This window comes from Alternaria arbusti, assembly GCF_024043155.1.
Source record: "Alternaria arbusti strain BMP 1465 chromosome Unknown scaffold_2, whole genome shotgun sequence".
Lineage (NCBI taxonomy): Eukaryota > Fungi > Ascomycota > Dothideomycetes > Pleosporales > Pleosporaceae > Alternaria > Alternaria arbusti.
The window spans coordinates 1,024,797-1,049,007 of NW_026249942.1; the positions used below are offsets into that span (position 1 = coordinate 1,024,797).

At 53.4% G+C, this 24,211-nt stretch overlaps 6 protein-coding genes across 6 annotated transcripts; 3 read left to right on the plus strand and 3 right to left on the minus strand.

Moving 5' to 3' along the window:
* Positions 1-566: 566 nt before the first annotated feature.
* J4E86_001919 (uncharacterized protein) lies at positions 567-2,282 on the minus strand (the record flags this gene model as incomplete). The annotated part of the gene is made up of 2 exons (XM_051442482.1): positions 567-1,017; positions 1,078-2,282. The coding sequence occupies 2 exons, from the start codon at positions 2,280-2,282 to the stop codon at positions 567-569; spliced, it is 1,656 nt and encodes a 551-aa protein (XP_051306070.1).
* Positions 2,283-5,899: 3,617 nt separating this feature from the next.
* On the plus strand, positions 5,900-7,555 carry J4E86_001920 (uncharacterized protein; the record flags this gene model as incomplete). Its single annotated transcript, XM_051442483.1, has 4 exons — positions 5,900-5,984; positions 6,036-6,358; positions 6,410-7,056; positions 7,105-7,555. The coding sequence occupies 4 exons, from the start codon at positions 5,900-5,902 to the stop codon at positions 7,553-7,555; spliced, it is 1,506 nt and encodes a 501-aa protein (XP_051306071.1).
* A 333-nt stretch (positions 7,556-7,888) lies between these two features.
* J4E86_001921 (uncharacterized protein) lies at positions 7,889-8,854 on the plus strand (the record flags this gene model as incomplete). The annotated part of the gene is made up of 2 exons (XM_051442484.1): positions 7,889-8,335; positions 8,390-8,854. The coding sequence occupies 2 exons, from the start codon at positions 7,889-7,891 to the stop codon at positions 8,852-8,854; spliced, it is 912 nt and encodes a 303-aa protein (XP_051306072.1).
* A 3,844-nt stretch (positions 8,855-12,698) lies between these two features.
* On the minus strand, positions 12,699-15,481 carry J4E86_001922 (uncharacterized protein; the record flags this gene model as incomplete). Its single annotated transcript, XM_051442485.1, has 3 exons — positions 12,699-14,858; positions 14,912-15,400; positions 15,458-15,481. 3 exons carry the CDS (start codon positions 15,479-15,481, stop codon positions 12,699-12,701), a joined length of 2,673 nt encoding a protein of 890 aa, XP_051306073.1.
* A 654-nt stretch (positions 15,482-16,135) lies between these two features.
* BBP1 (Branchpoint-bridging protein) lies at positions 16,136-18,190 on the minus strand (the record flags this gene model as incomplete). Its single annotated transcript, XM_051442486.1, has 5 exons — positions 16,136-17,044; positions 17,094-17,317; positions 17,511-17,728; positions 17,775-17,982; positions 18,037-18,190. The coding sequence occupies 5 exons, from the start codon at positions 18,188-18,190 to the stop codon at positions 16,136-16,138; spliced, it is 1,713 nt and encodes a 570-aa protein (XP_051306074.1).
* Positions 18,191-19,173: 983 nt separating this feature from the next.
* On the plus strand, positions 19,174-21,117 carry J4E86_001924 (uncharacterized protein; the record flags this gene model as incomplete). The annotated part of the gene is made up of 5 exons (XM_051442487.1): positions 19,174-19,256; positions 19,698-19,755; positions 19,806-20,031; positions 20,538-20,684; positions 20,870-21,117. 5 exons carry the CDS (start codon positions 19,174-19,176, stop codon positions 21,115-21,117), a joined length of 762 nt encoding a protein of 253 aa, XP_051306075.1.
* Positions 21,118-24,211: the final 3,094 nt, after the last annotated feature.

Genomic DNA, 24,211 nt, shown 5'->3' on the forward strand with positions numbered 1-24,211 from the left:
TGTTGAATTCGGAATGGGGTTATGCGGGCGGTTATCAGAGCAGGGTAGCACGATACGTTATCGGAGGACCCACAACCAAGCCTCTTCCAACATGAGCGCACGACAGCTTCCTGGATGCGGCAGCTTCACACGGGCCGTGTCTTGTTTGTAGATCATCCTGATAGCGCAAGAACGTCTGTCGTTAGATCACTGATTGGGTGAAGACTTTCCAAGGGTTCGCACGGTGAGTGTACCAGAATATCGTCATCTTCATCGCGCGAGCTATGAGTACATTGCAGGCTCTTGGTTCAAGCGGACATATTGTCTTCCAAGTCGTCTATATTCGAATAAGGAAATGTGTCTGCTGAAGCTCCGGAATACGTCTCGTGCATGATGACTGCATAAGACGCAACGACAGATCTGAGGAGAACAGAGAAGAAACGCAATTGGAATGGTACATCCAACCATAATATACAACGCCAGTGGGTATCCTGTAAACAAAGTGAGGCTTTTACTCGTGAACGCCTCTACCGAGTGCAGATGAGAAACTTTATACATAAGGAAAAGAGAGACCAGACATTGTTGTCTTACGGGTTATGGGCTACTTCCTTTCCCTTCGAGGAGCGAGGGTGCAGGAAGTTAAGCCCGCCCTTGGCGACACCAGCGACATTGAAATGCAGAGGCTCCTTGGGTCCCTTCTCCCTGACCGGCATCTTACGCTTGGAGCGACCCGAGACGTACATTGGCTGCTGCGCATGACCGTTGCCATTGACGTTGGGCATGCTCTGCTTCGACCGCAGCTTGGGCTTCTTGTCGCGATGCTCATCATCTGTGGTTTCCGTGTCGAAGCTGCGAAGGCTACTGCGCTCGGAGGAGAAACGCGGATGACTGGAATGGCTTGACGACTGGGTTGGCGCACGCTGCAGAGGGCTCAGAGGGCTCAGCCTAGAAGAACGGACCGATGATGCTGTCTGAGCGCGCTCGATCGGACTCAGCATGGCAGCGGAGTTGGCGAGGACGTCCAGCCCCGAAGGCGCCCTAGTCGCCATCGAGTGAGTTCGAGATGAATAAGTAGGAGGAGGATCCTGGTAGTCGTACATAATCTCAGAGTCCAAGCTCTTGTATTTGGCAGTGCCGTCCAGCTCCTCGTCGTGTTCCCAACAGGTCTCGTCGATGCCGGTCACGGGAGGCAAGAATCGAATTTCGTTCCAGGTGACATCTTCATACTGCAGGGTGATGTACAGGAGATCTCCTTGCATTTTGTCATGCGCGATGCAGTGGTCCTCCAGGAAAGGATAATCCCATACACCACGGTGAACGAGATCAGGTGGTAAGAGCGTCAGCGCCATGCGGCCATAGGGCTCGTCGGCTGGGCGATGACCGGTCATTGGCATCCACGGTCTGCCACGGAACACGCCCTTGAAGGCAGTTTCGATGCCATTCGCGAAACAGGAGCTATCCGGACTGGGGAATTCGAGGGTTTGCAGCAGCTTGCGCGAAGCACATCGTCGGTAGCCGTTGCTGTCCGGGTCGTACGCGAACCTCTGCGATTTGCGTGGGACGAAGACGACACGTACGCTCCACGAAAGGGGGTACTTCTTATCAGTTCGAATCGGAAGTTGACCAAGGGTGTGATTTGACTGCATCAACAGTGGCATTGGCGGCGCAGGCGAGGCCTTTGGTGTTGACAGACGCGTTTTTGGCGTCGAGGCAGCAGGCGTGACGTCTCGCGACATGCCACTGAACTGCTCCACCCGGTCGACTCTGTTCTCCAAATCCATGCTGAACTCGTCTACCATGGTGAGCCGCTCGCCCTGCACCTTGATCTGATCGCTGAGCTCTGTTGTCCTATCCACCACAGCCTCGACTCGGTCATCAATAGACAACTTGAGAAGTTGCATGTTGTGGTACATGCGCGCCTGTACTGCATGGTTGGTCCGCACCAGCTCTTCTCGAGCAAGGCGCTCCCTGAACAGCTCCTGCTTCAAGTCTTGCTCCAGCGTCTCGAAGCGCTTGACCTCCTGCTTCAGCCGCTTCATCTGCTCTACTGCCTGTATGTATGCCTCGGTTGACACAGTCGAGATGGGCTGGGCCTCATGGTTCCACGCCTGGTGTCCGCACCCACAGCGGGAGCGTATGATGGAGTCGGGATAGAAGCTACGGCAGGGGCAGCGCTGGCGGGCGCCCCGCCCCTCAGACGGTGGGAGGATGAAGCCGCATTCTCCGCGGGGGAGCTGAGGTTCGTCGCCAGGCGCGGGGTTTCCAGTCGGATGGACGGGGGCCTGGATGTTGCTATGGAACATCAGGAGTCGACCTGAGGTGGTGGTCGTAGCGTGGTTGCTGTATGGGTAATGGGCGGCTCATGGAAGGCCGGCAGAGAGGGTCTCTGGGTGTACGGAAGGAGCGACTGTGTCTACGGTATCGCACGCAGGGGAGACGAAGCCAAGAGCCTGAGGCACAACGGTTAGCTGGGGCGAGGCTCGTAATATACAGGCACAGGCATGTCGCCCGGGTATGTATGGGGCTGGCGCACAAGATAAGCAATCATGGACTACGTACATTCAGAGCCGGACAGGCGGTGCACGCGGGAGCATCCGAGTGGAAGGTGGCACAATCAAAAGGACGGCAGACCTGTGCACCCGTGGGTGAGAGGGAGGGTTGGAGCAGCGGTAGAGAGCGTAGGAGCGCAGTGGGTGCTGGTCAGGTTTTGGGGCGCTGGGATGTGCAGGTACTCTTTGTTTTTGGCATTGGAACTAGCTCCCGCGCCGGGGATGGCCAGCCCTGTGCTGGGCGGGGACAGTGCTGGGCTGGTTGTGGATGCGGTTGGAAGCTGGAGTTTGGGGTGTGTGGTGGCCGCCGAGCCAGGAGTAAGAGATAAGACTCACGCCCTCTGCCAGAAAACGCGCCAATGACACGGCGGGCGTGGGAGCCTCGAGACCGCCTGGAGTCGCCGCAGGCCCCATGTGCCCTCTCATTGCGTGCCTGCGCTGCTGCAGCCGCAATGCCCTGCAGCACACCGGGTGGCTTCTCGACACGGCGCCCCTGTGCGACGCTTTATCGCGGCCACGGCATTCATCTGATATGCGCCTGTCTCCACCGCCCACAAGACGTGCCATGCCCTGCCTCTGGACGGTGAGCCAAACCCCACACGAGCCGAGCCTGACGGCCTGAGGCCATTTGTAACACTTCTTCGTCATAGCAGACGCGGAGCAGCGCCCCGATTCCGCAGTGAGGATGCCGGTTCTGGAAGACGCTGGTCCACATGCAGCGTCGTCAAAGGTTTCCAAGGTTGGATAGACATGGTCGTCACCCGTACCAGACGCTTCGTAGGCGCCCGAGAGCGAGGGAAGGATCCATGGTGGTCTGTCCCTTATCGCGACTTCCTGATACACCCCACGCAGCCTGGGGTTCGCTTATCTGATTGGCTTCCCGTCGCATCAACGCAGAACAACTTTGGAACCGCCTTCTTTTTGCCAGCGCGCTGAGGACAGAGATAGTGGCCCGATTGTGGCAAAATCACTCAATGCCACACAGCCCAAGAAGCCTGTACGTCCGCCGTCTTCTCTGCTGCTTCTACACCGCCGACGGCCTTCTGTTGCTGCAGCGAACGATCGCCATTTCACATGCATGCCCGTCACCTACCCGGCACTCAGGCTTCACGGCATGCATCAACATTCGCACCCGATCCAATGCCGGTCGTTCCTTCTGCACGGGGCCTTCGATGTGGCAAGGCGCGCCTGCTCCATTGGTACTCGAGCACCAGCCTCATCCGCATCCTCTGAATGTCCATTGATGCATGTAGGCAGCGGCGTGGTAATGGGGGAGCCCGTTTTGTCGAGTCAGGGGTCTGACAGTGTTGCGTCGATATCTTCTCAACCCAATTCTGAGGTCGACGCTGACCAAAACACGCCACACAAGCCACCCCTTGTTCGTGAGACAGACCCTCTCCAGCGCCAACGTAGGCGGCACAGTCAATCGTCTCAAGCGGCGCAGCGCCTGAAGAGTTGGTGAGTTCAGGATAGTCGTTCTGAACGCGCTCTGTCAAACGCGCTGTCACATGAGACGGTGTGTTAATCCGTCGCACGCTCCTCCAAGTAGCGCGCTGCAGGACCGCGCACCAGCTCAACCACCGAATCCCACGTCACGTAAAGACGTTACACACGCAGGGCCTCGGCGAAACGTGGACGATGCTTGCCACGATGACTGATTCGTCCCACACAGCGCGGCATGTTCATCAAATTCCATGACTTCGCTTCCATCGCGGTGGAACCGATGGGGTAATGGATACCAGTTCCTTCCAAACACTGCAGACTTTGACTGCACGTTTGCTCCTTCGAGAACTCCTGCTACCGGATACTTGGTAAGTATGACATCTGTACGACCACGGAAATATATCTTTTCACGTCGCGAAACGTCGGTATCCCACGTCCTCTTAGCGACATGCCATACCACTTTTCTTCTTCGGCACCGTCACGGCGTGTTCGCTTGATGACATTGCATCGCTCAATCGCGTCTTACTTACGCCCTCAACTCCCCATCCAACCAAATACCCTTCACTTCCACCCAGAAAGGCTAGCCTCGCGGGAGTAGCCGTGGGGCAGCCAGCAATGTGTATCGCGTCCTTCCTGAAACGGCTGTGAAATTCTGCGAATATTTTGTTTGCTTTTCTGTGATCCTGCCACGCGTGCAATCGCTGCAAGTCATCGCACCTTTGGAGGATTCCCACGTGCTGAAAATAAGATGGGAACGGTTGTCGCATTATAACACCGGCTCTCATCGGGCCTGTGCCTCGATCTCTGCTTTCGCGACGACGCGACATGCAACGCTCGAGCACGCGCGGCCCAGGAGATATGAGTGCTCACTCGTAAATTCCTGACGCGATCACGTGGCCAGAACGGCAGCTGCAGTCAGCAGGGAGCGGTCCTTTTCATTTCCATAACTGCGATCGCGGTTGGACAATGTACGGGTAGGGGTGCAGAATCATATTTGGGCCTTCGTCTCAAGAACCGTGCAGCAAGGTTTGGGCTTGCTGACGATGTCTCACTGCCCTCGGAGTTTGCCATGGACAAGGCAGTCCCGGGCACGTCGGGCAGATGACGTCGGAGCTTCGGACGGATCATTCCCCGTCTGAATCTGCCAAGATATCCGAGCATCAAGCCGGTCCTCCTCCAGCAGCGAGCCTAGAGTCGGGGACTACTTACTTTGTCGCGTTCTCCACTACTCTCAGGATTACAAAATGCCGGAAGAGAATTGGATTGCTCATGGAGGCGTCCCCGCGTGCGACTTATGCCATTCCCGGAAGGTGAGTCGCCGACCCAATCGGGCCACTACCTGCATTGCGACTGAAGCGTTGACAGCTCGCAGGTGAAATGTGATCGCAAAGAGCCATGTGCAAACTGTGTGGCAGCCAAGGCGGAGTGCTTGCGCAACAGACACAAGCGCGTTCCTAAGCCTAAAGTTCGGACGTAAGCAACTGCCCATGTCTCGTGCTTGTGACAGATGCAGAACAGGAGTTCTTTTTCTCGATTGGCACCTTTCGTTCCAGCTCTGATGATGATGCAGGGACGAAAAAATAAAAGCTCTCGTGGAGCGGCTGTCGAGTCTAGAGCACTCGGTCCAGAGTGTTCACCGAAGCCCAAGCCTGGCGCAGGAGCAGGAGTGTACAAACAGTTTCGCTGTACCGACCATTGAAGCATCGTCAGACCGACCGACAAAGAGGCAGAGAACAACAAGCTCGCTAGACGTGCCGGCCCCGGTGGCAGCTTCGGATGTTGATAACAGTCCCCAGACAGCACATGAAGCTCGTGTACATATTAGCAAAGAGCTCTCTACCAATGGACTGCTGTCCGGTCATCAGCGTTCTGTCCTCGAGACCGCCATGTCGTTCGTTGACCAGCTATCAAATACCCCAACGCCGACCATGACTGATCGAAGTACTTTTGACGAGTCGATGCATGTTTCCACTGAAATATCCAAGCGCGAGATCTTCAACATTATCCTTGGCAGTAAGTCGATATGCTTGGACAATCTTGACACAGAACTGATGATACTGCTAGCTGAATCCAAAGACCGAGGCAACGCTGCCGTTCGCTACCACACTGTCGATCATGTACCACCAAAGGCGTTTGAGAAGATCGCGCTCGCTTTAATGGAAGGCAACGCGGACGAGAAGACCCTTAATCTGTACAAGGTCATTGTGCACTTTCAAGGCGCTGTTGTACTATACGCAAATCAGCTACAAGGCCCCAAAAGTGCAGCCGTCCAAACGCACATCCAGCAAATGGAGTTCAATCATCTGACAGCAGCGCTTACTGCTCTGGACCGCATTAGTTTCCTAACCGCGCCATCCCTACTACTTGCTCAGGCCTTGATCACTGGGGTACGTCTATGGTAGCTGTGTTACTCCGAGATGATTTACTAATAGATGCAGGCCATCATGATGCAAATTATGGGTAACCCAGTGAGTTGTTGGGAACTCACGGCACATGCATCGCGCACTATTGTAGCTCTGGGATATCACCATATTGATAAGCCAATGCCTGAAAATGACTCCGAAAGCGAGATCTATGCACTTGTCGGCCAATGCGCATTTCTTGACAGTATCATGAGCCTTTTGCTGCTGCGACCAAGATCTCTTCCTCAACTTCCGGTCAAAGCCTCGTACTTGTTACGAGCCGATCCAGCCAGCCCTATGAGCATTCTAGAGATGCTTCCCGTACTCGACAAGATCCTGGATCTGACATTGGACACGAAGCCATCGCCTACTATACTCAACGATGAGGTTGCGCAACTACGGACAAAGATGAAGGACATCTACGAGCTCATGGAGAAGGAACGGCAACTGCATCTCTTGGATAGCAGAACGGATGCTCTCATACACTGGAAAAGCATGGAGTTCAGATACTTTTCTACCCTGACGTCGGTCCACCGCCTCAGTCCCACCGTCACGACAAATCCCTTGGAACGAGAAGAATGCCTACAAAGCGCTCGGAAAGCACTCGAGTGTGCAAAGGACATAGAGGAGCTCGGAAGATCTTTGGATCACTTCATCGAAGGCTATGATCCTTACCTCGCCTGGTAAGTGCGACTAAATTTGATGTCTACACAGTTACTGACGACTACCAGGAGTATGCTTTCTTACCCGCTCTGCCCCTTCTTCGTCGTCTTTTGCAACGTCGTCGGCACATCCAGCGCGCAAGATTTCCAGCTCCTCCAAGATGTCACCGATGGTCTTTCTGCACTCGTTACAGAGAACAAGTATGTACATCGACTACATCGGCTGTGTGCCACGCTGCTGGGTCTCTGCAGGCCCCTGGTGCAGGGTTCTGGTACCCATGGACAGACACCGCACCCGAGCGGAGACTCGACTGGACCGTTGGCGACCTATCCCATGTCGGCAGCTTTCGGGAACGGTTCTGGCATCTTGAACAATAGCGGGAGTGACAACACTGCTGGTATCATGCCATCTTCGTGGAATGACGATATGATGTGGCAGCTGTTTCAGTCGCAACCTTCTCTGGATTGGTTCAACGCTGATATACTGGATCCTTCTTGGGGTCTTGGACAAACACAGTAACTGCGAATCTGAGATACCTATTATGTCATCAATTACACCCACGCGATGATTGTGTCTATATGGTCCGGCATCCTGTTCCCGTATCCGCAGGATATGCGACGTGCGCTTTCTACTAGCTACTGTTGTCCGCGCCGCGATCGTGCGTCGGCATCGGCATCCCGCTTCGGAAGGTACGTATCGCGTGCCGCATATTGTGGGTACGGCACAAGACGCGCACAGATTTCCCGCAGTCGCGTCATGTTATAGATACCAAAACTACTGTACAACGAGTACTATACTCCCCAAGTAACGACTTATAATTAGACCATACTCCTTATATCGGTTACCAAAACAATGACTGACCAACCAGACTACGATGCGATAACTTGGCCCGTCCAACTCACGAGCAAAGTCTACCGCAAAAACAACCCTATCCTGGAACCTAGCAACCGTGCCCTTTCAGCTGCGGGCAAGACCGTCCTAATCACTGGGGCGACAGGTGGCATTGGTCGAGCGATTGCTGAAGCATGGGTAACCGCTGGTGCTAAGGCCATCGTAATAACCGGAAGGAACGAAGAGAAACTACGAGAGGTTGTTGAGAAGTTGGACGCCATAGGTCAAGATAAGACGATGGTACATTCATCTGGGTCCATCGATATCACGAAGGAAGAAGACGTTTCGACGTTGTGGAAGAGGGCAGCAGAAGCCGTCGGCCGAATCGATGTCCTCGTCAATAACGCCGGATCCTTGACGCAAGCTATGATTGGCAAGTGTGAGCCAGGAAAATGGTGGCAGGATTTTGTGAGACCCCTCTCTTTCCTAGAAGCCCCTTCATAGTCACTGACACCTGCTTAGGAAGTGAACGTCAAGGCCGTGCATCTGAACGTGCACCGCTTCCTCGCCCAAGCGCCGGACGGCAAGGGCACCGTGATTTCGGTCTCGACAGGAACATTGGGCGACATGTACCCCGACTTCTCTTCCTACATCCCCAGTAAACTCGCGCAAACTAAGTTCATGGAGTTCCTTCATCATGAGCAGCCTGGCATCCGCACATTCAGCCTCTTCCCCGGCCTCGTTGCAACAGACATGCCGCCGAAGCAGTATCTAGACTTTGCCCTTGACGATCCCATGCTAACAGGAGGCTTGACACTTTTCCTCTCTACAGAAAGAGCAGAATGGTTACGAGGCAGCATGGTGAGTGTGAACTGGGATTACGAGGAGATGGAGATGCACAAGGAAGAGATTTTGGAAAAGAGGTTGACGAAGTTGGCTTTCTGTGATGCGAAGTTTGGGAAAGGAGGTCATCCTTGGGCGACTTGAATGGCGTGGAATAGCTCTGACATCTAGGGATTTTACTTCGCGTTACCAGATGACATACGTACTAAGAACTACGACTGTGCGGCTGCTTGCATTTCCCTTACAGGCACACTCGGTATTCGTCTCTGATACAACAGATAACCCTTGTCAACCAGGATCTACTTGTACGCCACTACATTACCATATAGTTAGTTCGACGACGCGGCTCCAACCATCGACATGTGTACCTTCCTAACATGGTCATTCAATTTATCCTTCCTCGGGAATGGTCGGACACCACGGTCGCAACCGGGTACTGCGCACCAGAACATGTTGCCCGCATCTGGTGGTGCATGGGCCCCGTTATAGTGCCGCACAAGCTCTTGCCGACGACCGAATGTACGTCCATGGCACTGAGGCTCGCTACAAACAAACATGAGCCTCCCAGTAGCGGGCATATATCTGATGACGTCGTTCGTGTCGATGCTTGGTGAGTTCGAACGATAGGTCATGAGGGGCCGCCCGTGTGGGAGAGGAGTGGATAGCGATGAGAACGCAACACCCGAAAGAGTTGGATCAAGAGTCAGTGGCGTATTGTTGAGAGTTCGACCTTGGAAGTCAAACAGTTCTGGCCCCACCATTCCCTGGAGCACGTTGTTTCCGTCATCGAAGGGACTAAACGGCGAATCAGTAGTGCTGTCTTGATGTCAGCCAGGATATTGGAGGCCATAGGCTCTCAGCACATACATGTAAGTGTTCTGGACAAGCTGATAGTGTGATCCCATCAGCTGGTAGACCTCGTTAATATTCTGACACCCATGGAATGAACCTGGAGGTGTGCTATAAGCGTATGCCAATCTAGTGTCAGCTACACTAGTCCTGTCATCATGGTCGACTCCAATCGAGAGCGTGCTCGTGGCATCCGCTGGTCTAGCGATAGTCGATTGACTTTCGTCGAAGTTATCATGATTCGTTACATAAGGAGCGACGGAAGACGCTAAATGATTAGTGAATTCATCTCGTAAATAGCGAAGAACATGCTCACAAGACAACGTGGTGTAAGGTTCGTCAGGCGAGAAACTGGGGCAGTACGGGCATGAAGGACCACATGTGCCAGCAACATAATGCAACCAGCGGAGGTAGTTGTAACCGCTACCTTGGCTCATCATAGCTCAGTGAATTGATGTGGCTATTCAAGAAATCCAGGTTGAGTAGGAAAAGAAAGCTGGCGTGGGTGAAACATCGAATCTGATATCGCAACAGGGTCACTCTCTTTATGCACCAGCTTTCTCAGCTGCAGAGCACCGCTGATTTGAGCAAAAGCAGATACATGGTCATTTTACATAGCCCATTGTGCCCTCCGTGGCGTAGTGTCGTGGCAGACTTGCGAGCAGTTTCTGGGGTGCTTGGTGCGGGAGCCGAGATGTCGGGTAGCTAGCTACCTGGGGCAACTTGGCGGCCGAGTATACAACCTGCGGTCAGTGGTGTAACGAGAGGCCTCGCGAAGGAAGCGGTTAGTAGTACGCAGCGGCTAGCTTAGGATCTGATGTACGTGGGGAGCTGCGACAGCGGAGAGCACGGCGCAAGGGAGCGTCGAGTGAACTACGGGTACCTGGGTACCTACCCACACGATGCGCACACAACCATCCAGTTGCGTTCAATGAGCTTCGGGCCCCTATTTTGTCTGCAGTCATGGAAGAAATGCGATCGCAGTCTCCTGTAATTTTCTTGGCGTCTTATTGATAACCCATTGTCCTCGCAGCAGAGTTGAGTCGGAAGAGACTTAGGTACCTGGGTACTTTGGTACTCAGTACAAGTAGGCAACGACCGCCTACCAAACCGAGGGAGGTTTCTTACAAGTAGGCGACGGGTTGATACCAAAGTCGACGCTTTGACGCAAGTATAATGGTGGCGTCCCACGCACTAGTACGACAAGCATAAGCAGGCAACGACCGCCCACCAAACTGAGCAGGAGGTTTCTTACAAGTAGGCGAATTGTTAATACCAAAGTCGACGACACCCTTTGACGCAGGTATAACGGTGGCGTGCATAAAACCTGGTTCTTGGCACGTGTACGAGAAGCTGACTGGTTGCGCCTGGCCCGCTGCCATGTCAGATGTTGTTCGGCTGCTGTATTACGCAGTAGCGTATCTAGCCAGGTTCAAAAGACCCCTCTATCACTCGCCTCATTTCTTGGAGATCGGCACCCGCATGTACCAGGGTATACAGGAGCTGCGGCTCAGAGCCCTTGGCACCAGGCAGTTTCTTTTGCATGTTCATACGCTTTTGATGACATACTGAGGCTAAACGGTCTACGTCTACGTGCCATTTTTGAAGAAACTGCACAGCAAAGTTCCCGCCCCGAGCCTTACGATAAGGAGCCGATATGCGAAAGAAACATGGAAGTCATGGGCGCTCTCGTTCGGAAACGGCGACTCGATGACTGTGTACCAGAAATCGCTGCGTCGTTGCAATACAAAAAGGTCAACCCCACAATGCAATATCAAAGAAACCTCAATCTCTATCCTTTACCCTCCCCGTTTGCAACCATTCAAGGTGCTCCAAGAACGTGTGATTGATCCTGTACAACCGCTGTCCCCGATCATTCGTCGCCCACTTCTTCGTGAACATGTCCTTGTACGGCCAGACGTCTTGTCGAATCGTCCGTCCAGTCTTTTGCAAATGTCTGACAAGTGATGAGTACTAATGCTCTTCTTGCATGCGGGGTTGATGCAGACTTACACATAGTTCGCGCGTGCTAGGTAAAGATATTCGACAAACAAGGTTACGATGGAGTGCGCGACCACCACATCCACCCAACTATATGCCTTTCGCCATAAAGCCAGATATACTATGAACAAGGTGAATGTGCCAATATAGCTTCGAAAATAAACATATGCATATCTATATTCTGGAAGCAATGCCTAGGCAAGCCTCCGATTAATAAGCGAGCATGTCTAGAAGGAAGGAGGACTATCTTACCTCAACATCGCTGCCATAGTTAGCGGGCAGAAGATAGATCAATTTCCTCGCAACAAAGGTGTAATAGACGAGTTGAAAGCGCCAGCCGTCAATGTTGCACCCCAACCATGTCATGCGTAGAAGAGACCTGCCCCAGAATGGACACAAGCAGACAAGGAGGCCGTAAACGACGTCCCAAGCCATGGCAGTACCCGTTCTTCCTCTGCTGAAGTGCGCAATGGAAACGCACGTAGTGCCTACAACGTAGAGACGAACAACAACCGCCCAAAGTGGCAGTGGACTGAGCAGCTGGGCATATGCGAGTATGGCGAAGATCAGCGCAATGCGTATCGCATCGCGAAGATTGAGTGGTGAAGGTTTCGAAGTCATGTCACTGTCCGACAGTACGATTATGTCGTAGGGTTGATATTTCAAGAAGCTGAAGTGTTTTGGTTTGATGAAGGGGTGGTGGGGCTTGTGTAACAGTTGATAACAAACAACACATAACAGGCGCCTCTTGCGGGGTAGTGAACGCTAGAAACAAAGTGTCCGGCTATCATTCTCAACGGACGCTCGACTTGACAAGCCACAGACTCGTTCCATACAGCCAACATGCAAAGGAAAACCAGTGTGAAAATCAGCAAAGGCAATCTGGCATCAGGTCGTTTGGAGCTTTCGCTGCTTCGCGAAAGGGTGTAGCATCCACGCGAGGCGAAGATCTGACCTAAACCAGGACGTTGCGTGAAACATGTCAGCCGACAGATGAGCTGCATCTAAAAGTACTAACGAGGGGTATCTTTCGTTACATTCATCGTGACTCTGCATTACCGTGTCTCGTCAACCCTCTACCATGATTCCATACTTCATAAGGATGACCAGCTTACTGATCATCCGACACCCCACCTCGTTATTGCATCTCCATCTCAACCTCTTTCTTCGCCGCCACCGCCTGGCTAGGCTTTTGTCGACTTCTGCTCCTGTTCTCTGCTTTCTTTTCCACAATGTCCGCTCCCAGCCCCAAATCGACAGCCTGGTGCGACACGGGCTCAGTGGGCTGTTCGGTTTTCACTCCGGAGCTCGTATTCTCGTTGTCTTGTATAGGCTCTTCCGGCTTCTTGTCGACCGTGTCCTGAGTGACATCTTGCGCTGGTCGATCCGTGTCCATATCGGCACTCAGGTCTGAGCTTGGCTTCACAATGTCACTTGCGACGTCTTCGCTTGGTCTACTGCTTGCTGCAGCTGGACTCGCTGCTCTATTCCCGTTGCCAGTGAACCCCAATTTCTCGAAGCTCGCCATAACTCCTTGCCTTAGGTCTTGTCCCAGAGCAGCTGCGGCATCGAGGGGTTTTGGTGTGTTCGATGCCATCGGAGAACGGTCACCGACGGCGTGTGTGGGTGGAGGATGAACGGTCGTACCTGCTCCAGTCGCTCCCTCTGCGGTCTCTGTACCCGTCACGATAGGTTCTTGAACTATCGGCGTACTTGTGCCACTCCTGCCAGCACTGGCATTGCTGGTCTGTGGTGTAAGGGTCGGCGGCAATTGAGAACCAAAGCTATTCATTTCCTCATCCGTACGACCGAAACACTCAGCCCACCATCTCGCCTCTCCTTTCCGAGGGAAGATCATGCGCTCCTTGCCGCGAACAGCATCGTCGATCTCAGGTTCGTAGTTTGGATTCATGAACTCTTGCTTCCGGCACAGGAAGTAGTCCCACACACTCCTTGTTCGCTCCTTAGCCCTGGTATCTATGCGTTCCTTCTCATTGTCAAAGAGGAACGTTCCGTACTGACAAGAATAAAGATGGTAAAGTAAGCGCCTCAAGAAGCGCTCGCTGAATTCGAATCGGGTTGGGTGTTGGTAGTGCAGTTGATAAACGCAGTCGAGGAATTGATGGAAGACTGGTGACAGCTCGTTCACCTTGGTGATGCGATGCTCTTCCGCAGCTCCGATCTGGGCCGGCTTTGCTGAAGTAGGTTCTGCAACATCTGTGCCGTTTTCCGGTACGTTCGTCTCTGGCAGCTGGTTGAGAGACTCGTTCGACTCGTTGTGTCGGTTGAAGAGACCCCGCGCACCACGGAGAGCATTCTCAAAGGGGTTGCTGCCTCCAGTGCCGTCGCTCTTGCGCTCAATCTTCTCGTTCTCTATAGTGAACCATTTTTCGTGACTCAAGAAACCCGATCGGTGTCGGAACATGTGTCCAAACGATAGCCAGTCTTTCTCGACAAGGACAATGAATCCTTCTAATGTCCGGTAGTATGGATCTAGTAGAATCTGACTGAGTGCACTGAGCTGGCTCGTACGATCCCAGCCATCAGAACAGTGTATGAGGACGTGGGAGTGCATAATCCCGACCGTTCGGGCTATCAGCGCAGTCCCGTCGAGTATGTTGGCAATATGCTTGATCCAGTTGCTCTTTGCCAGAAGCTGTCGATTGGGAGGGAAAGGCACTAGATCGGACTCTTTTAGCGCTTCGATGACTGTATCAAGCGACTTCCGCATGACGTGGATGTTGTCGATTCCGAGGTAGGCTTTTTCCGCACCAGGGTAATAGTCCATCTTCTCCGAGCCAAGTCCAACAGCTTGCATCGCATACGCATTGACTGTAGGTCTGGCATCGACAATGAGGTTACGCTGCTGGGCTCCGTAAACTTTTGGTGCGTCTGGGTCTGTCTCCGAAGACGCCGTCAGATCGTCTGCTGTGGTCCTGCCGGTGTTCGTATTCTCGTCCACTGTCCCAACAAAAGAGCTATTAGCACTGGAATCATTCAGGTTCACAACGCTGGTGTCGGGAGTGAGTTCTGTAGAGTTTGAAGAAGAGGCATTCGCAGGTTTCCACCCACGGTTAGTAGCCCAGATGGCTGCGACAAGCCGCTCGTCTTGAGGATTCCGATTCCCGCGCAGACCCGGTGTGGGCTGTGAGCTTCTAGTTATAGAGCAGTTGTTGATGGGATGTCGGTAGACGAGGGCTGGTATGCGTTGTCGCGAGCGGTATTCACCGGCGTATCTGAGAACGCTGTCTGAGACGTTGGTGGGAACGACGAGGAGGGCGGGATATGTCGGGGCGTACTGTTCCACTCGTCAAGACCTGTGTTTGACCTTACATGTCACATCTGATGTACCTTATATTCGACGTTGACTTCAGAGATCCGCCAGCCCTTCTCTGTGTCCTTGGGACTGATGCCCAGTCGCTTCCACTCGCGGCGGGCGTCGTAAATCTCCCAACCATTCTGCTGATCTTCCGGCGGTTTTGGCTGGTAGCTGAAGGCTAGTAGCTTGTCCAGTCTACCAATCTTGCACGAGAGTGCCCGTATGCTATCGTACACATCACGCGCCTTCTTCTCGTTGGGGAAGAAGAAGGCAAAGAAGGTAAAGTCGCGACATCGTATGCGGATCGAAGGCTCCTGGCGCAGGATGGGCGGGCACGGTTTGAGAGAACAATAGTTGATCATAGGATACGTTATCCATACTTCTTTCTGCCGCGGTGGTTTCGCGTCGGCAGGAGCGTCGGCAGGCGGGCTAGGGAGGTAGCTGAAGACGAGATGGTGGGGCATAAGATGCAGCGTGCCGTCGAAGCGCGTGCCTCTACGGAGGAGGTAGACGCCTTCCACCTAGGAGTAGTATCAGCATGGCTTCGCGGGACCTGTAGAGCTCGCAGCGACTCGTACCTTGCTCACGCGTATCCGCTCCATAACGACTGTAGGGTGGGTGAGAGTGAGGGCGGGCGGCCCAGAGCGGGGTCGCAAGTCGCTAAGAAAATGGAGAAGCACGCAAGGCAAGCATCTAGAAAGAAGGATACAGGCAAATGAGAGGGTCGAGTAGTCAAGCGCGCATCGTCAACATGAGCTTGTCTGCATGTGCCCGCCCTGTCACGCTCATGCCTGGTCCCGCCGCTTGTCCTAGCACCGCCTTGGCGAGCAACGTCATCTACGTCGCCATACCTAGGTAGTCACTTCTCGTTCACTTGGAAATCATAACTGCAGAAACCGTTGGCTGCTTTTCACACACGAAGTATAGGTATCATCAAAGTATCGAAGAGAAATTGCATTCAAAATGCTAAGTACGGCCTCGCTTTTTCATGTACAGAGTATATCTAGCACCTAGGTATCCAAGCACAAAGTGCGAGAAGCTACATACTTACTAGACCTCGCCCGTGAGCTTACCTGTGCCATATACCGGCGGCTCTCTGCTCGAGTTAGATGTACATGACTCCCAAAGACCACCATCAGCGCTTTCAAGACAAAGATATTGCTACAGCTGTTAATAGCTAGATACCAGCGGGCATAGACACGAAAACTGGCTATGCACAATCCGGAATCTGCGCGATCGCTGCATCATCTGTCCATCTAAGCCGGAGGTGGTGGCGGTGGTGGGGGAGCGTCGCTGGGCGGGGGAGGAGGAGGTGCCTCGCCCGGAGGGGGTGGTGGAGGCACAGATCCGGACGGCGGCGGGGGAGGCGGAGGAGGGCTGCCAGCACCACCATAGCTCTGGAAGAGAGGACCCAGTCCAGGAGGAGGACCGGAGGGAGGAGGAGGAGCGCCATAGCCAGGGGCACCGTAGGCACCAGGAGCGCCCATGCCAGCGTTCTGGTCGTAACCATAACCACCGTATCCGTAGCCAGCACCTGCCGCAGGCGCAGTGGGGGTGGCAGAAGCCCAAGGAGCCGCACCGTTGCCAGCACCGTAGCCTTGGTCATAAGACTGACCGCCACGGCCGCCACCACCAGCCCAGGGGGGAGGAGCAGCAGAGTTGCTGTCACCGCGACCACGGTCATCGCCATCGTTGCGCGCCCAGGGTGCAGAGCCACCAGTAGGACCACGCTCCCAGGGCTTGACGGCACGCTCGCCTCCACCGTAGCTGTCTCCACCGGCAGCACCGTTGCCGTTGTACTCGATCGCCGCACGAGGCTGTCCAGGGGCACCTCCCATCTCGGCCATGAAAGCGTCGAGCTCGTTCTCCGGAGCAGCGATACGAGCTGGCTGACCGCGGTCGGGGAAACGGTTGTCGTTGCGCCAGGGTTGTCCAACTTTGCGGTCGGGACAATCGCGAGCCATGTGACCAGCTTGACCACAGACGCGGCAGATAATGCTGGCCGTAAAGTTCTGTTTCTGCGGGCAGTCGTACTTGCGATGACCGATCTCACCGCAGTTCTGGCAGGCTTGGTTCTCGTCGTCGCGAAGGGTACCGTTGAGGGCGGCAAGCTCACGAAGTTGGTTGCGCTTGAGTTCGTTCTGACCTTCAGGGATGGAAGCAGCCTACAAGTGTTAGTACATGTACATAATTGGGAAGACAGTGGTGACTTACAGTCTCGATGACGTTGTGGATAAGCTTCTTCGCCTTGTTAACCTTCTCCTCGGTGTCGGCCATGATCAAGCAGTGAAGATCCTCCTCCTGGTTGCTGGTATGAGCTGCGTCAGAACGTCCTTTACCCTCCTTGACAGAGCCTTTGCCGCGGATCGCAATCTTTGCCTGGGATTCGGTCTCCATCTTCTTGAGGGTGTTTCCACGGGGGCCAATGAGTAGACCAACTGTTAGTGCAAAAAGCTGTGGTTAGTGTATGATCAAAAATTTGTGAGCAAAAGGGTTAGGGTTAGTGACATAGCTTTACTGCAGGTGCCACTAGATGCACGTGAACATCCAGCAGTCTGAGCAGGCTGGTCAAGACAAAGGCTGGGGTAGAGCAAAACAGGGGGAGGGGAGTTAGAGGGGTTAGTTCCGTACTGAAGTTAATCTCCGGGTAATCATTGACCGGAACGTAGACTTTCTCCTGTGTCTTAGTAGGCCGCCTGTAATCGGCAGGTGGGTGGTAGTTAGGAAGCGTCTTCATCGCCTTCTCAACGAGCTTGTGGCGCTCGTCTTCGAGGCGCTTGCGGTAGCGGAACTCGCGAGTGTTGACACGGCGACCGAAGTTGTCGTACTGGGGAGGCGGCGATGGGGACCTGTCCATGTTAGCATCTCCAACGTCTAAGGAGGGAAGCCACGTACCTGTCACCATCGGCTGGGACCACGTCGTTGATCTTGAGCTTCTGGGTAATCTCCTCAATGCGCAGATGCAGGGTATACGCGTCAAGCTGCTCAGTAGTCATGGCGGCATAGATGGCAGTCGGTAAGCCCATCAAGCCAGCAGCCTTGTTCTCGCTCGCGTCACCCCATCGGTTGCGCTTCTTGCGCTGTCGCGGACCGTCGGCAGAGTCTGCAGCTTGGCTGTTAGCAGATGAATGGGAGTGCGTGGGAAGACTCGACTTACTGCGCTCAGGACTGCGGCCGCGCTTCAACTCAGACAAGCCTTCGGCGGGCGCTGATGGGTTGTAGCCGCCATCATCGTCGCCTCCACCGAAACGACGGCGAGTACCTAGAGGGATGTTATTAGAGCCCGTGATGCCCTGGTTGCGCCACGACATGTTTGCTGTTGACAAGAGGTTGTGGTTGCGATGGAGGTGTAGTTGGTGAGAAAGTGGAGGCTGTCGCGACGAGGCAAAGGTTCAGGCTAGTAAGGAGCACGCTTGGCCGCTTTAGGCTGCGGTTTGCTGCCCTGCAGATCACGTGCACACCGCTGCTGCTTCCAAACGCGAATCTCACCATTACATTCACGTATTCGCGTGGTTCGTAGCCTGATATCACTATGTAAGCTCTTTACGACGCGCCTGTCCCCAGGTCATCATATCAGCATGTCCGAGACCCCGCGTTGAACACGATTTTGGCCCATTCCGGAGCCTGCGGGTATCTCAACATCAACCTTGTACGCGTGCAGTACAACCAGACTGTACAGCGCTTCGTCAGCAATACTAGGGAAGCTACCGCCGTAAGAGTTTATCGGCAAGTTTCCATTTTGCCGTATTGAAGACTCACTTGCCGAAACCCTTCGGGCTGCTTCCATTCTCCGCTTTGCTTAACAATCGTTCCTTCTGTACCTACTGGTTCCAGCTGCTACCACATTTGAATCTATGGTTTATTAGACGAAATGTTGGCCTCTACATAGTCCTCACCAACTTCCGTAGCTGTACAAGGGGCACGTTTGATGGCCGAGTTACGAGTGCTGTGGCTGTCGTTCTTGGATGATGCAGGCTTTGGCAGTCGCTTCTAAGCAATGAGCTTGCTGAATTAGCTGTTCCTTGACACCAAGGCTCTTGACCACAGTAGCTAAAGCATAAGATTTGGATTCTTGAACCGCTTACGAATCGCCGCAGTTTTCGCCGTCGGCACTATTAACAAAGCATCAAGGTTGGTTTCGCCCGAAGCTGCCCCTCATTACACCCCACTTTCATCATCGCAGCTGTTTGATCACAAAGCTCCACTACGTCAGCTCTCAAGCTATATAGCTACGAACTACAGCAATTCTTTGCTTGTTTCTGTATCGACTTACAGCTACGGATCCATCGCAAAAATGTCTCAGCAATCGGACATCAACCTGTACACCACCCAGACGCCTAATGGCATCAAGGTCTCCATCACTTTGGAGGAATTAGGGTACGTACCTTTCTGACCATGTAAGACGTCTCCTGCGATCTCGGGGATGTTCCTTGGGGAAACCTAGCAGTACATGTTTCTATTTCCATCTCTTCCGCTGTCAAGGCTCTCACTTGTCATCGTACGAGTGCGAAAGGAATGGACAACAACCTCGGTGTTTCCAAGCAGCTTGGAGTAAACGGAAAACAAACTAAGAGATTTGTTCGAATCACATGAAATACTATGGGGTATGGTCAGAGGCATCTGCGCATCGGAAAGTGTCTGTTGCGATGGTTCACTTTCGTGCCAGACCATCGAATGCCTCTGGATATTGCCTTTGGATAGCCATGGCCGAATAACGTACATTTCCAAAGCGCTACATACTTTCACTCATAATCCACAGTGGTTATAGAAAAAAGATATCATGCATTCAAGGTTAGCTCAGCTTACTGATATTCCCAGTCTCCCTTACAAAGTCCACAAGATCGACATCTCCAAGAACACACAAAAAGAAGAATGGGTCAGCCTTATGTTCCCTTTTCGCATCAATACCATGCTAACGGCAAACAGTTCCTGAAGATGAACCCCAATGGGCGAATCCCCACACTGACCGACACCTTCACCGACGGCGAGACTATCAACCTCTTCGAATCCGGAAGCATCATGGAGTACCTTGTCGATCGCTACGACTCGGATCACAAGATCAGCTTTCCCAAGGGAACACGAGACTGGTATGCCATGAAAAATTGGCTTTACTTTCAGAACGCCGGCGTTGGTCCGATGCAGGGTCAAGCTAGTAAGCATAACTTTCCCTATGCTTTTTCTTTCTGGTCTTTGCTTTTTCACGGCAGTACCGAGATCATGTGGACTTGTCACCCGCTGCAACAACGGTTCGTTACCACTCTCAAGGTGGTGTCGTCATTCAATACCATACATGGAGCGGCAATGAGATGCTGTTATGTATAGTAAGATGGGCGCAGCGTGGCTTGATCGGCGAGTCGATTGTCTTGGCTTTGGTACTCAGGTTCCATCGACCCAGATGACCGTATCGAATCAGCCCTCCCATCGTAAGCGAGGAAAGCCTCACGAGACAGCATTACCGCTCGAGCGGCTGTACTGTAGATCTTGGTTCCGATGTGGGGGTCGGTTCCGATGTGGAGGCATTTTCAGAAGCCATTGGAGGCACAGTCACCCTGGTGGCGCAGATTACTGCTTCTTTGGCTTCAGACTGCTTCACAATGTACAGCAATGGAGCCGAGGTGTACCATGTCAGCTGGGATATCAGGTTAACGTGGACCGCAGACCATTTCACACGATATGCCCCTGAGCACATTGAGTACGGTGTCAACCGATACCAGAACGAGACACGTCGTCTGTACTCAGTGCTTGACAAGCATCTTGCTTCAGATAACAGGCCGTATCTGTGTGGCGAGAAATGTACAATTGCCGGTAAGCACTCCCCTTAAATGTACTGAGCGGTGAGCTCGACATCTACATCCGCAGATGATGGCACCATCTATGGAGGCATCTATGATCTATCCGAAACTTCGTCAAAACCGACATCTCCTACCCAGCATTCACAAGCAGCTGGATACTCCAGCATACCCATGATGGTATATGCTGATATATGCTAGATATCTCGCACTATGGCTGGGTGGCGTCCGCAGGTTGGGCTGGGGTTGATATTGACGAATTTCCTTCCCTCAAGGCCTGGGAAGAGCGCATGACATCCCGACCTGGTGTTGAAAAGGGTCGTCATGTCCCGGACCCTCACACAATCAAGGAGCTCCTCGCAGACAAGAACAAGATGGAGGAGTACGCTGCCAAAAGCCGCAAATGGATCCAGGGCGGCATGAAGCAGGATGCCGAGAAGCAAAAGTAAGTTATTTTTGCGTATTCCAAATGACGACAGACGACCGCTCGTCATAGTGAAGGTCCTTGGGCATGAGGGTGCTTCATGTGAGAGTTACCGGGACTTGAGGAGCGGACAAGCAACCTTGAAACCCATGATGTGTAGCCAATCGCATCCGAGGATTCTGGGTGCTTGACCAATCGGATCAAGTCAAATTAGAGTCTACCTAGCGCACCATGAACCCGAATCCGAACTTTGTCACAATCGTCCTAGACGGCGCACACTTTCACACCAACTAACACCCTCAAGTTCCAGACTATAAACAGCATTGCGCCACCATCGCATCACTGCAGGTACCATCTACAAAACGCCAAACAAGTCAGGGTAGACCTGCACCGTTCCCACTGCTCGTTCGTGAATATGACCCACTTGGAACTTTTACATCTTGGCATTTTCTCGCGTGAGCTCGGGTGAGTTTCAAGACCATTCATCATTTTACTTAGTCACAGAACGACACCATAACTCTAAGCCCGAAAGGTGAAGTCTATGCGGCCTGCCAAGAATGTCAACAAAGTAGGGAATATCCAGGTTTGCAAGCTTGGTTGCGTAATACTCAGTCATCAGGGGTGTAACTTAAGAAATGATGGATGGAAAGTGGCGGGCTCATCACGGTTGACGGGACATTACACTAGTACAATACTAGTGTCTGTTCGCGAGGTCAGGCCCGTTGATCCCGTATAACACCGCGAACGCTCCGATTGCTGTCAAGTTGCATATTTGTTTGTCTGAAACGTTCGAGAAGGGTGTCCCAAGACTTTGTTGGAGCCCGGGAAACTGCCCGTACGGTGTCGGAGCTGAGGAACGCTTGCTTGCTCGCGATCGTAGAGCTGGGTAGCCTAGTGTGAAGCCGGCTGTCCCCAGAGTACGCTACCACCAAGTGCCGATGCAGCTGCACTCAGATACTTGAAAAACAAAAGGACCTAATGGCAGCTTGTGTGCTAACGCTCACCGTCAGTCTGGGCCCAACAGACAGATCTAGTGTCTGTTAATCGCTAGAGGGACCAAGCGTTTGTGACAGTGTCTGCCACGCGCATGGGCTGGTGCCTACCGCTCAGGTGGCTGGAAAGATCCGGACGGCATCGCCTGTTGCCGTGACGGTGGGCATGCGGTGACACCCGCTCGAAACTTGGAAACTCAGCCATGGACTCAGCCATCGAGCGAGGGATCAGAGATTGCCTCAGAAAGAACGCGCGCCTAGGCATGGTTGAATCTTACTCGTCTCAAAGACATCAGAGCTTCCTGTGTGCCGGGAGCATCAGCTCACCCGGCCTATCCGTGAATGGGAGGACATAACCACGGGTACGGAACACGTCGCCTCCCGGTATCATTACACAGGGGCTCGAAGAAGGATCAGTCGTGTTCCCAGAGCAAGTGCGAGGGCTGCTGACTGGTTTGATGAAGGGCGAACACGCAGTGTTTATCACTTCAGGGGAGCATGTATATCGCCCCGGGTTTGTGCAGAGCACCTGCATCTCACCCATAGTGGTGCCTGCACCTGTATCAGCAGGACGGACTATTTTGAGCCACCAACAGGCGTGGCGCCTTTCATCAGTTATTCCTCCATGCAGCATGCGTCAGACTTGCGTCCCGCAACACCATCAGTCCATTCCCCAGTCTGATACTCTCCCCGCATTATTGCTCGATCAGCTGCAGGCTGCATGATCGCACGCTGCTCTGCGACGGCGGCAACGACGATTAGGCTCGCTAGAATGAGCCGGTTAAGCCTCAAGGGTCTGAGGAAGCCTGATGCCCCAGCTGTGAGGTTTCGAGCCGTAGCTGTTATACTACGGCTATTTCGCCTCTGCCATAGCCGACGCGGTAGGCGGCGCCCCCGCAGAGCTGTCACGGATCGATCTCAACGGTGAACATCGCACCTCCTAGAGTATAGTCGAGCGAAGCGGGTCATAAGATTTACAGGGCAGACAAGCATCGTCTTTGCGAAGCGGGTGGACCGTCCGTTCAACCGACGCTGTCAGTTCCCCAGGTTTGGTGTAGGCCACGTTCCCGGCTTCACTGGTTGGAAAATCTGGGGTACATGACAGAGGCAGGTCCTGCTGCATGCCATAGTACCTAACTAGCGAGTCTGAGTTCCAGCTCATATTGCTCAGGAGTATATAGTCTGGGGATGGTCATAGTGAACTCAACTGCGCTTGATCACGAGTGTCCCGGTGTTGAAGCCTTGATCTAGCAGTAAGTACAATATGCACTGAACACGTCTCCCGCCCATATTGAATAACCTCTGTGTGTGGCTGGAATAATGTCGTTCCATATTACAGGAAAGGAGCAAAAATTCAGCAAATACGTGCGGGGATCCGGTCTGTGAATGGTGAATAAGCCAGGGCGAGTGAAGCGTCGCAAGCTGGCAACAAGCCTTGAGGCCTCGAACTGTCGAACTGCATGAGCAGACGCAGTCGCCAAACTGCAATCCAAACCCATCTTTTGTGGGGAAACATGGCTTTCAATAGATTATGATCCGGACAATTGCGTTCATGAGTACAATGTGAGTGGGATCCTGCATCAGCTTGACTCTTACGGAGATAGGAAGGCCAAAGCTGTATGGTCACACGTCTCGGGGCTTGACACAAAGAGGATGAGCTTTGGCGCCTGTCTGCAGGCGAGAGGACCCAGAAGGCACAGATTGGTCATCTTGTCGAAGCCAGAGTGAAGGGGCCCTGCCCTTATGCATGTTCATTGTGCGGGCCCTCGCACTGGAACTTGCAGATGTATTGCGGGCCCCCCTCGTGGTCGCAACGCGCAGCCTCTCAGAATGAAGCAATCTTACTGTCTACCTGTAGGGCCGGAGAAGTCAACACTTCAGTGGTGGTGCAGCATCTGATATTCTGCGAGGCTGCAAGCTAGTTCAACGGGCCGGCAGGCGCTGCCCTCGTCTTGGTGTGGATCAAACTCTCAGTATGTGACGACAAAATTGGGCAGAATTATGAAGATCGTTGGCACGGAGCCAGGGAGCAGTGCCATCCCTTTCCATCGGCCAACGGTTTCAGCTGAGGAGAGTTTTGTTCAACGGATGGCGCCCACGTGGGTCTGATGACCCAGCTGCAAGACT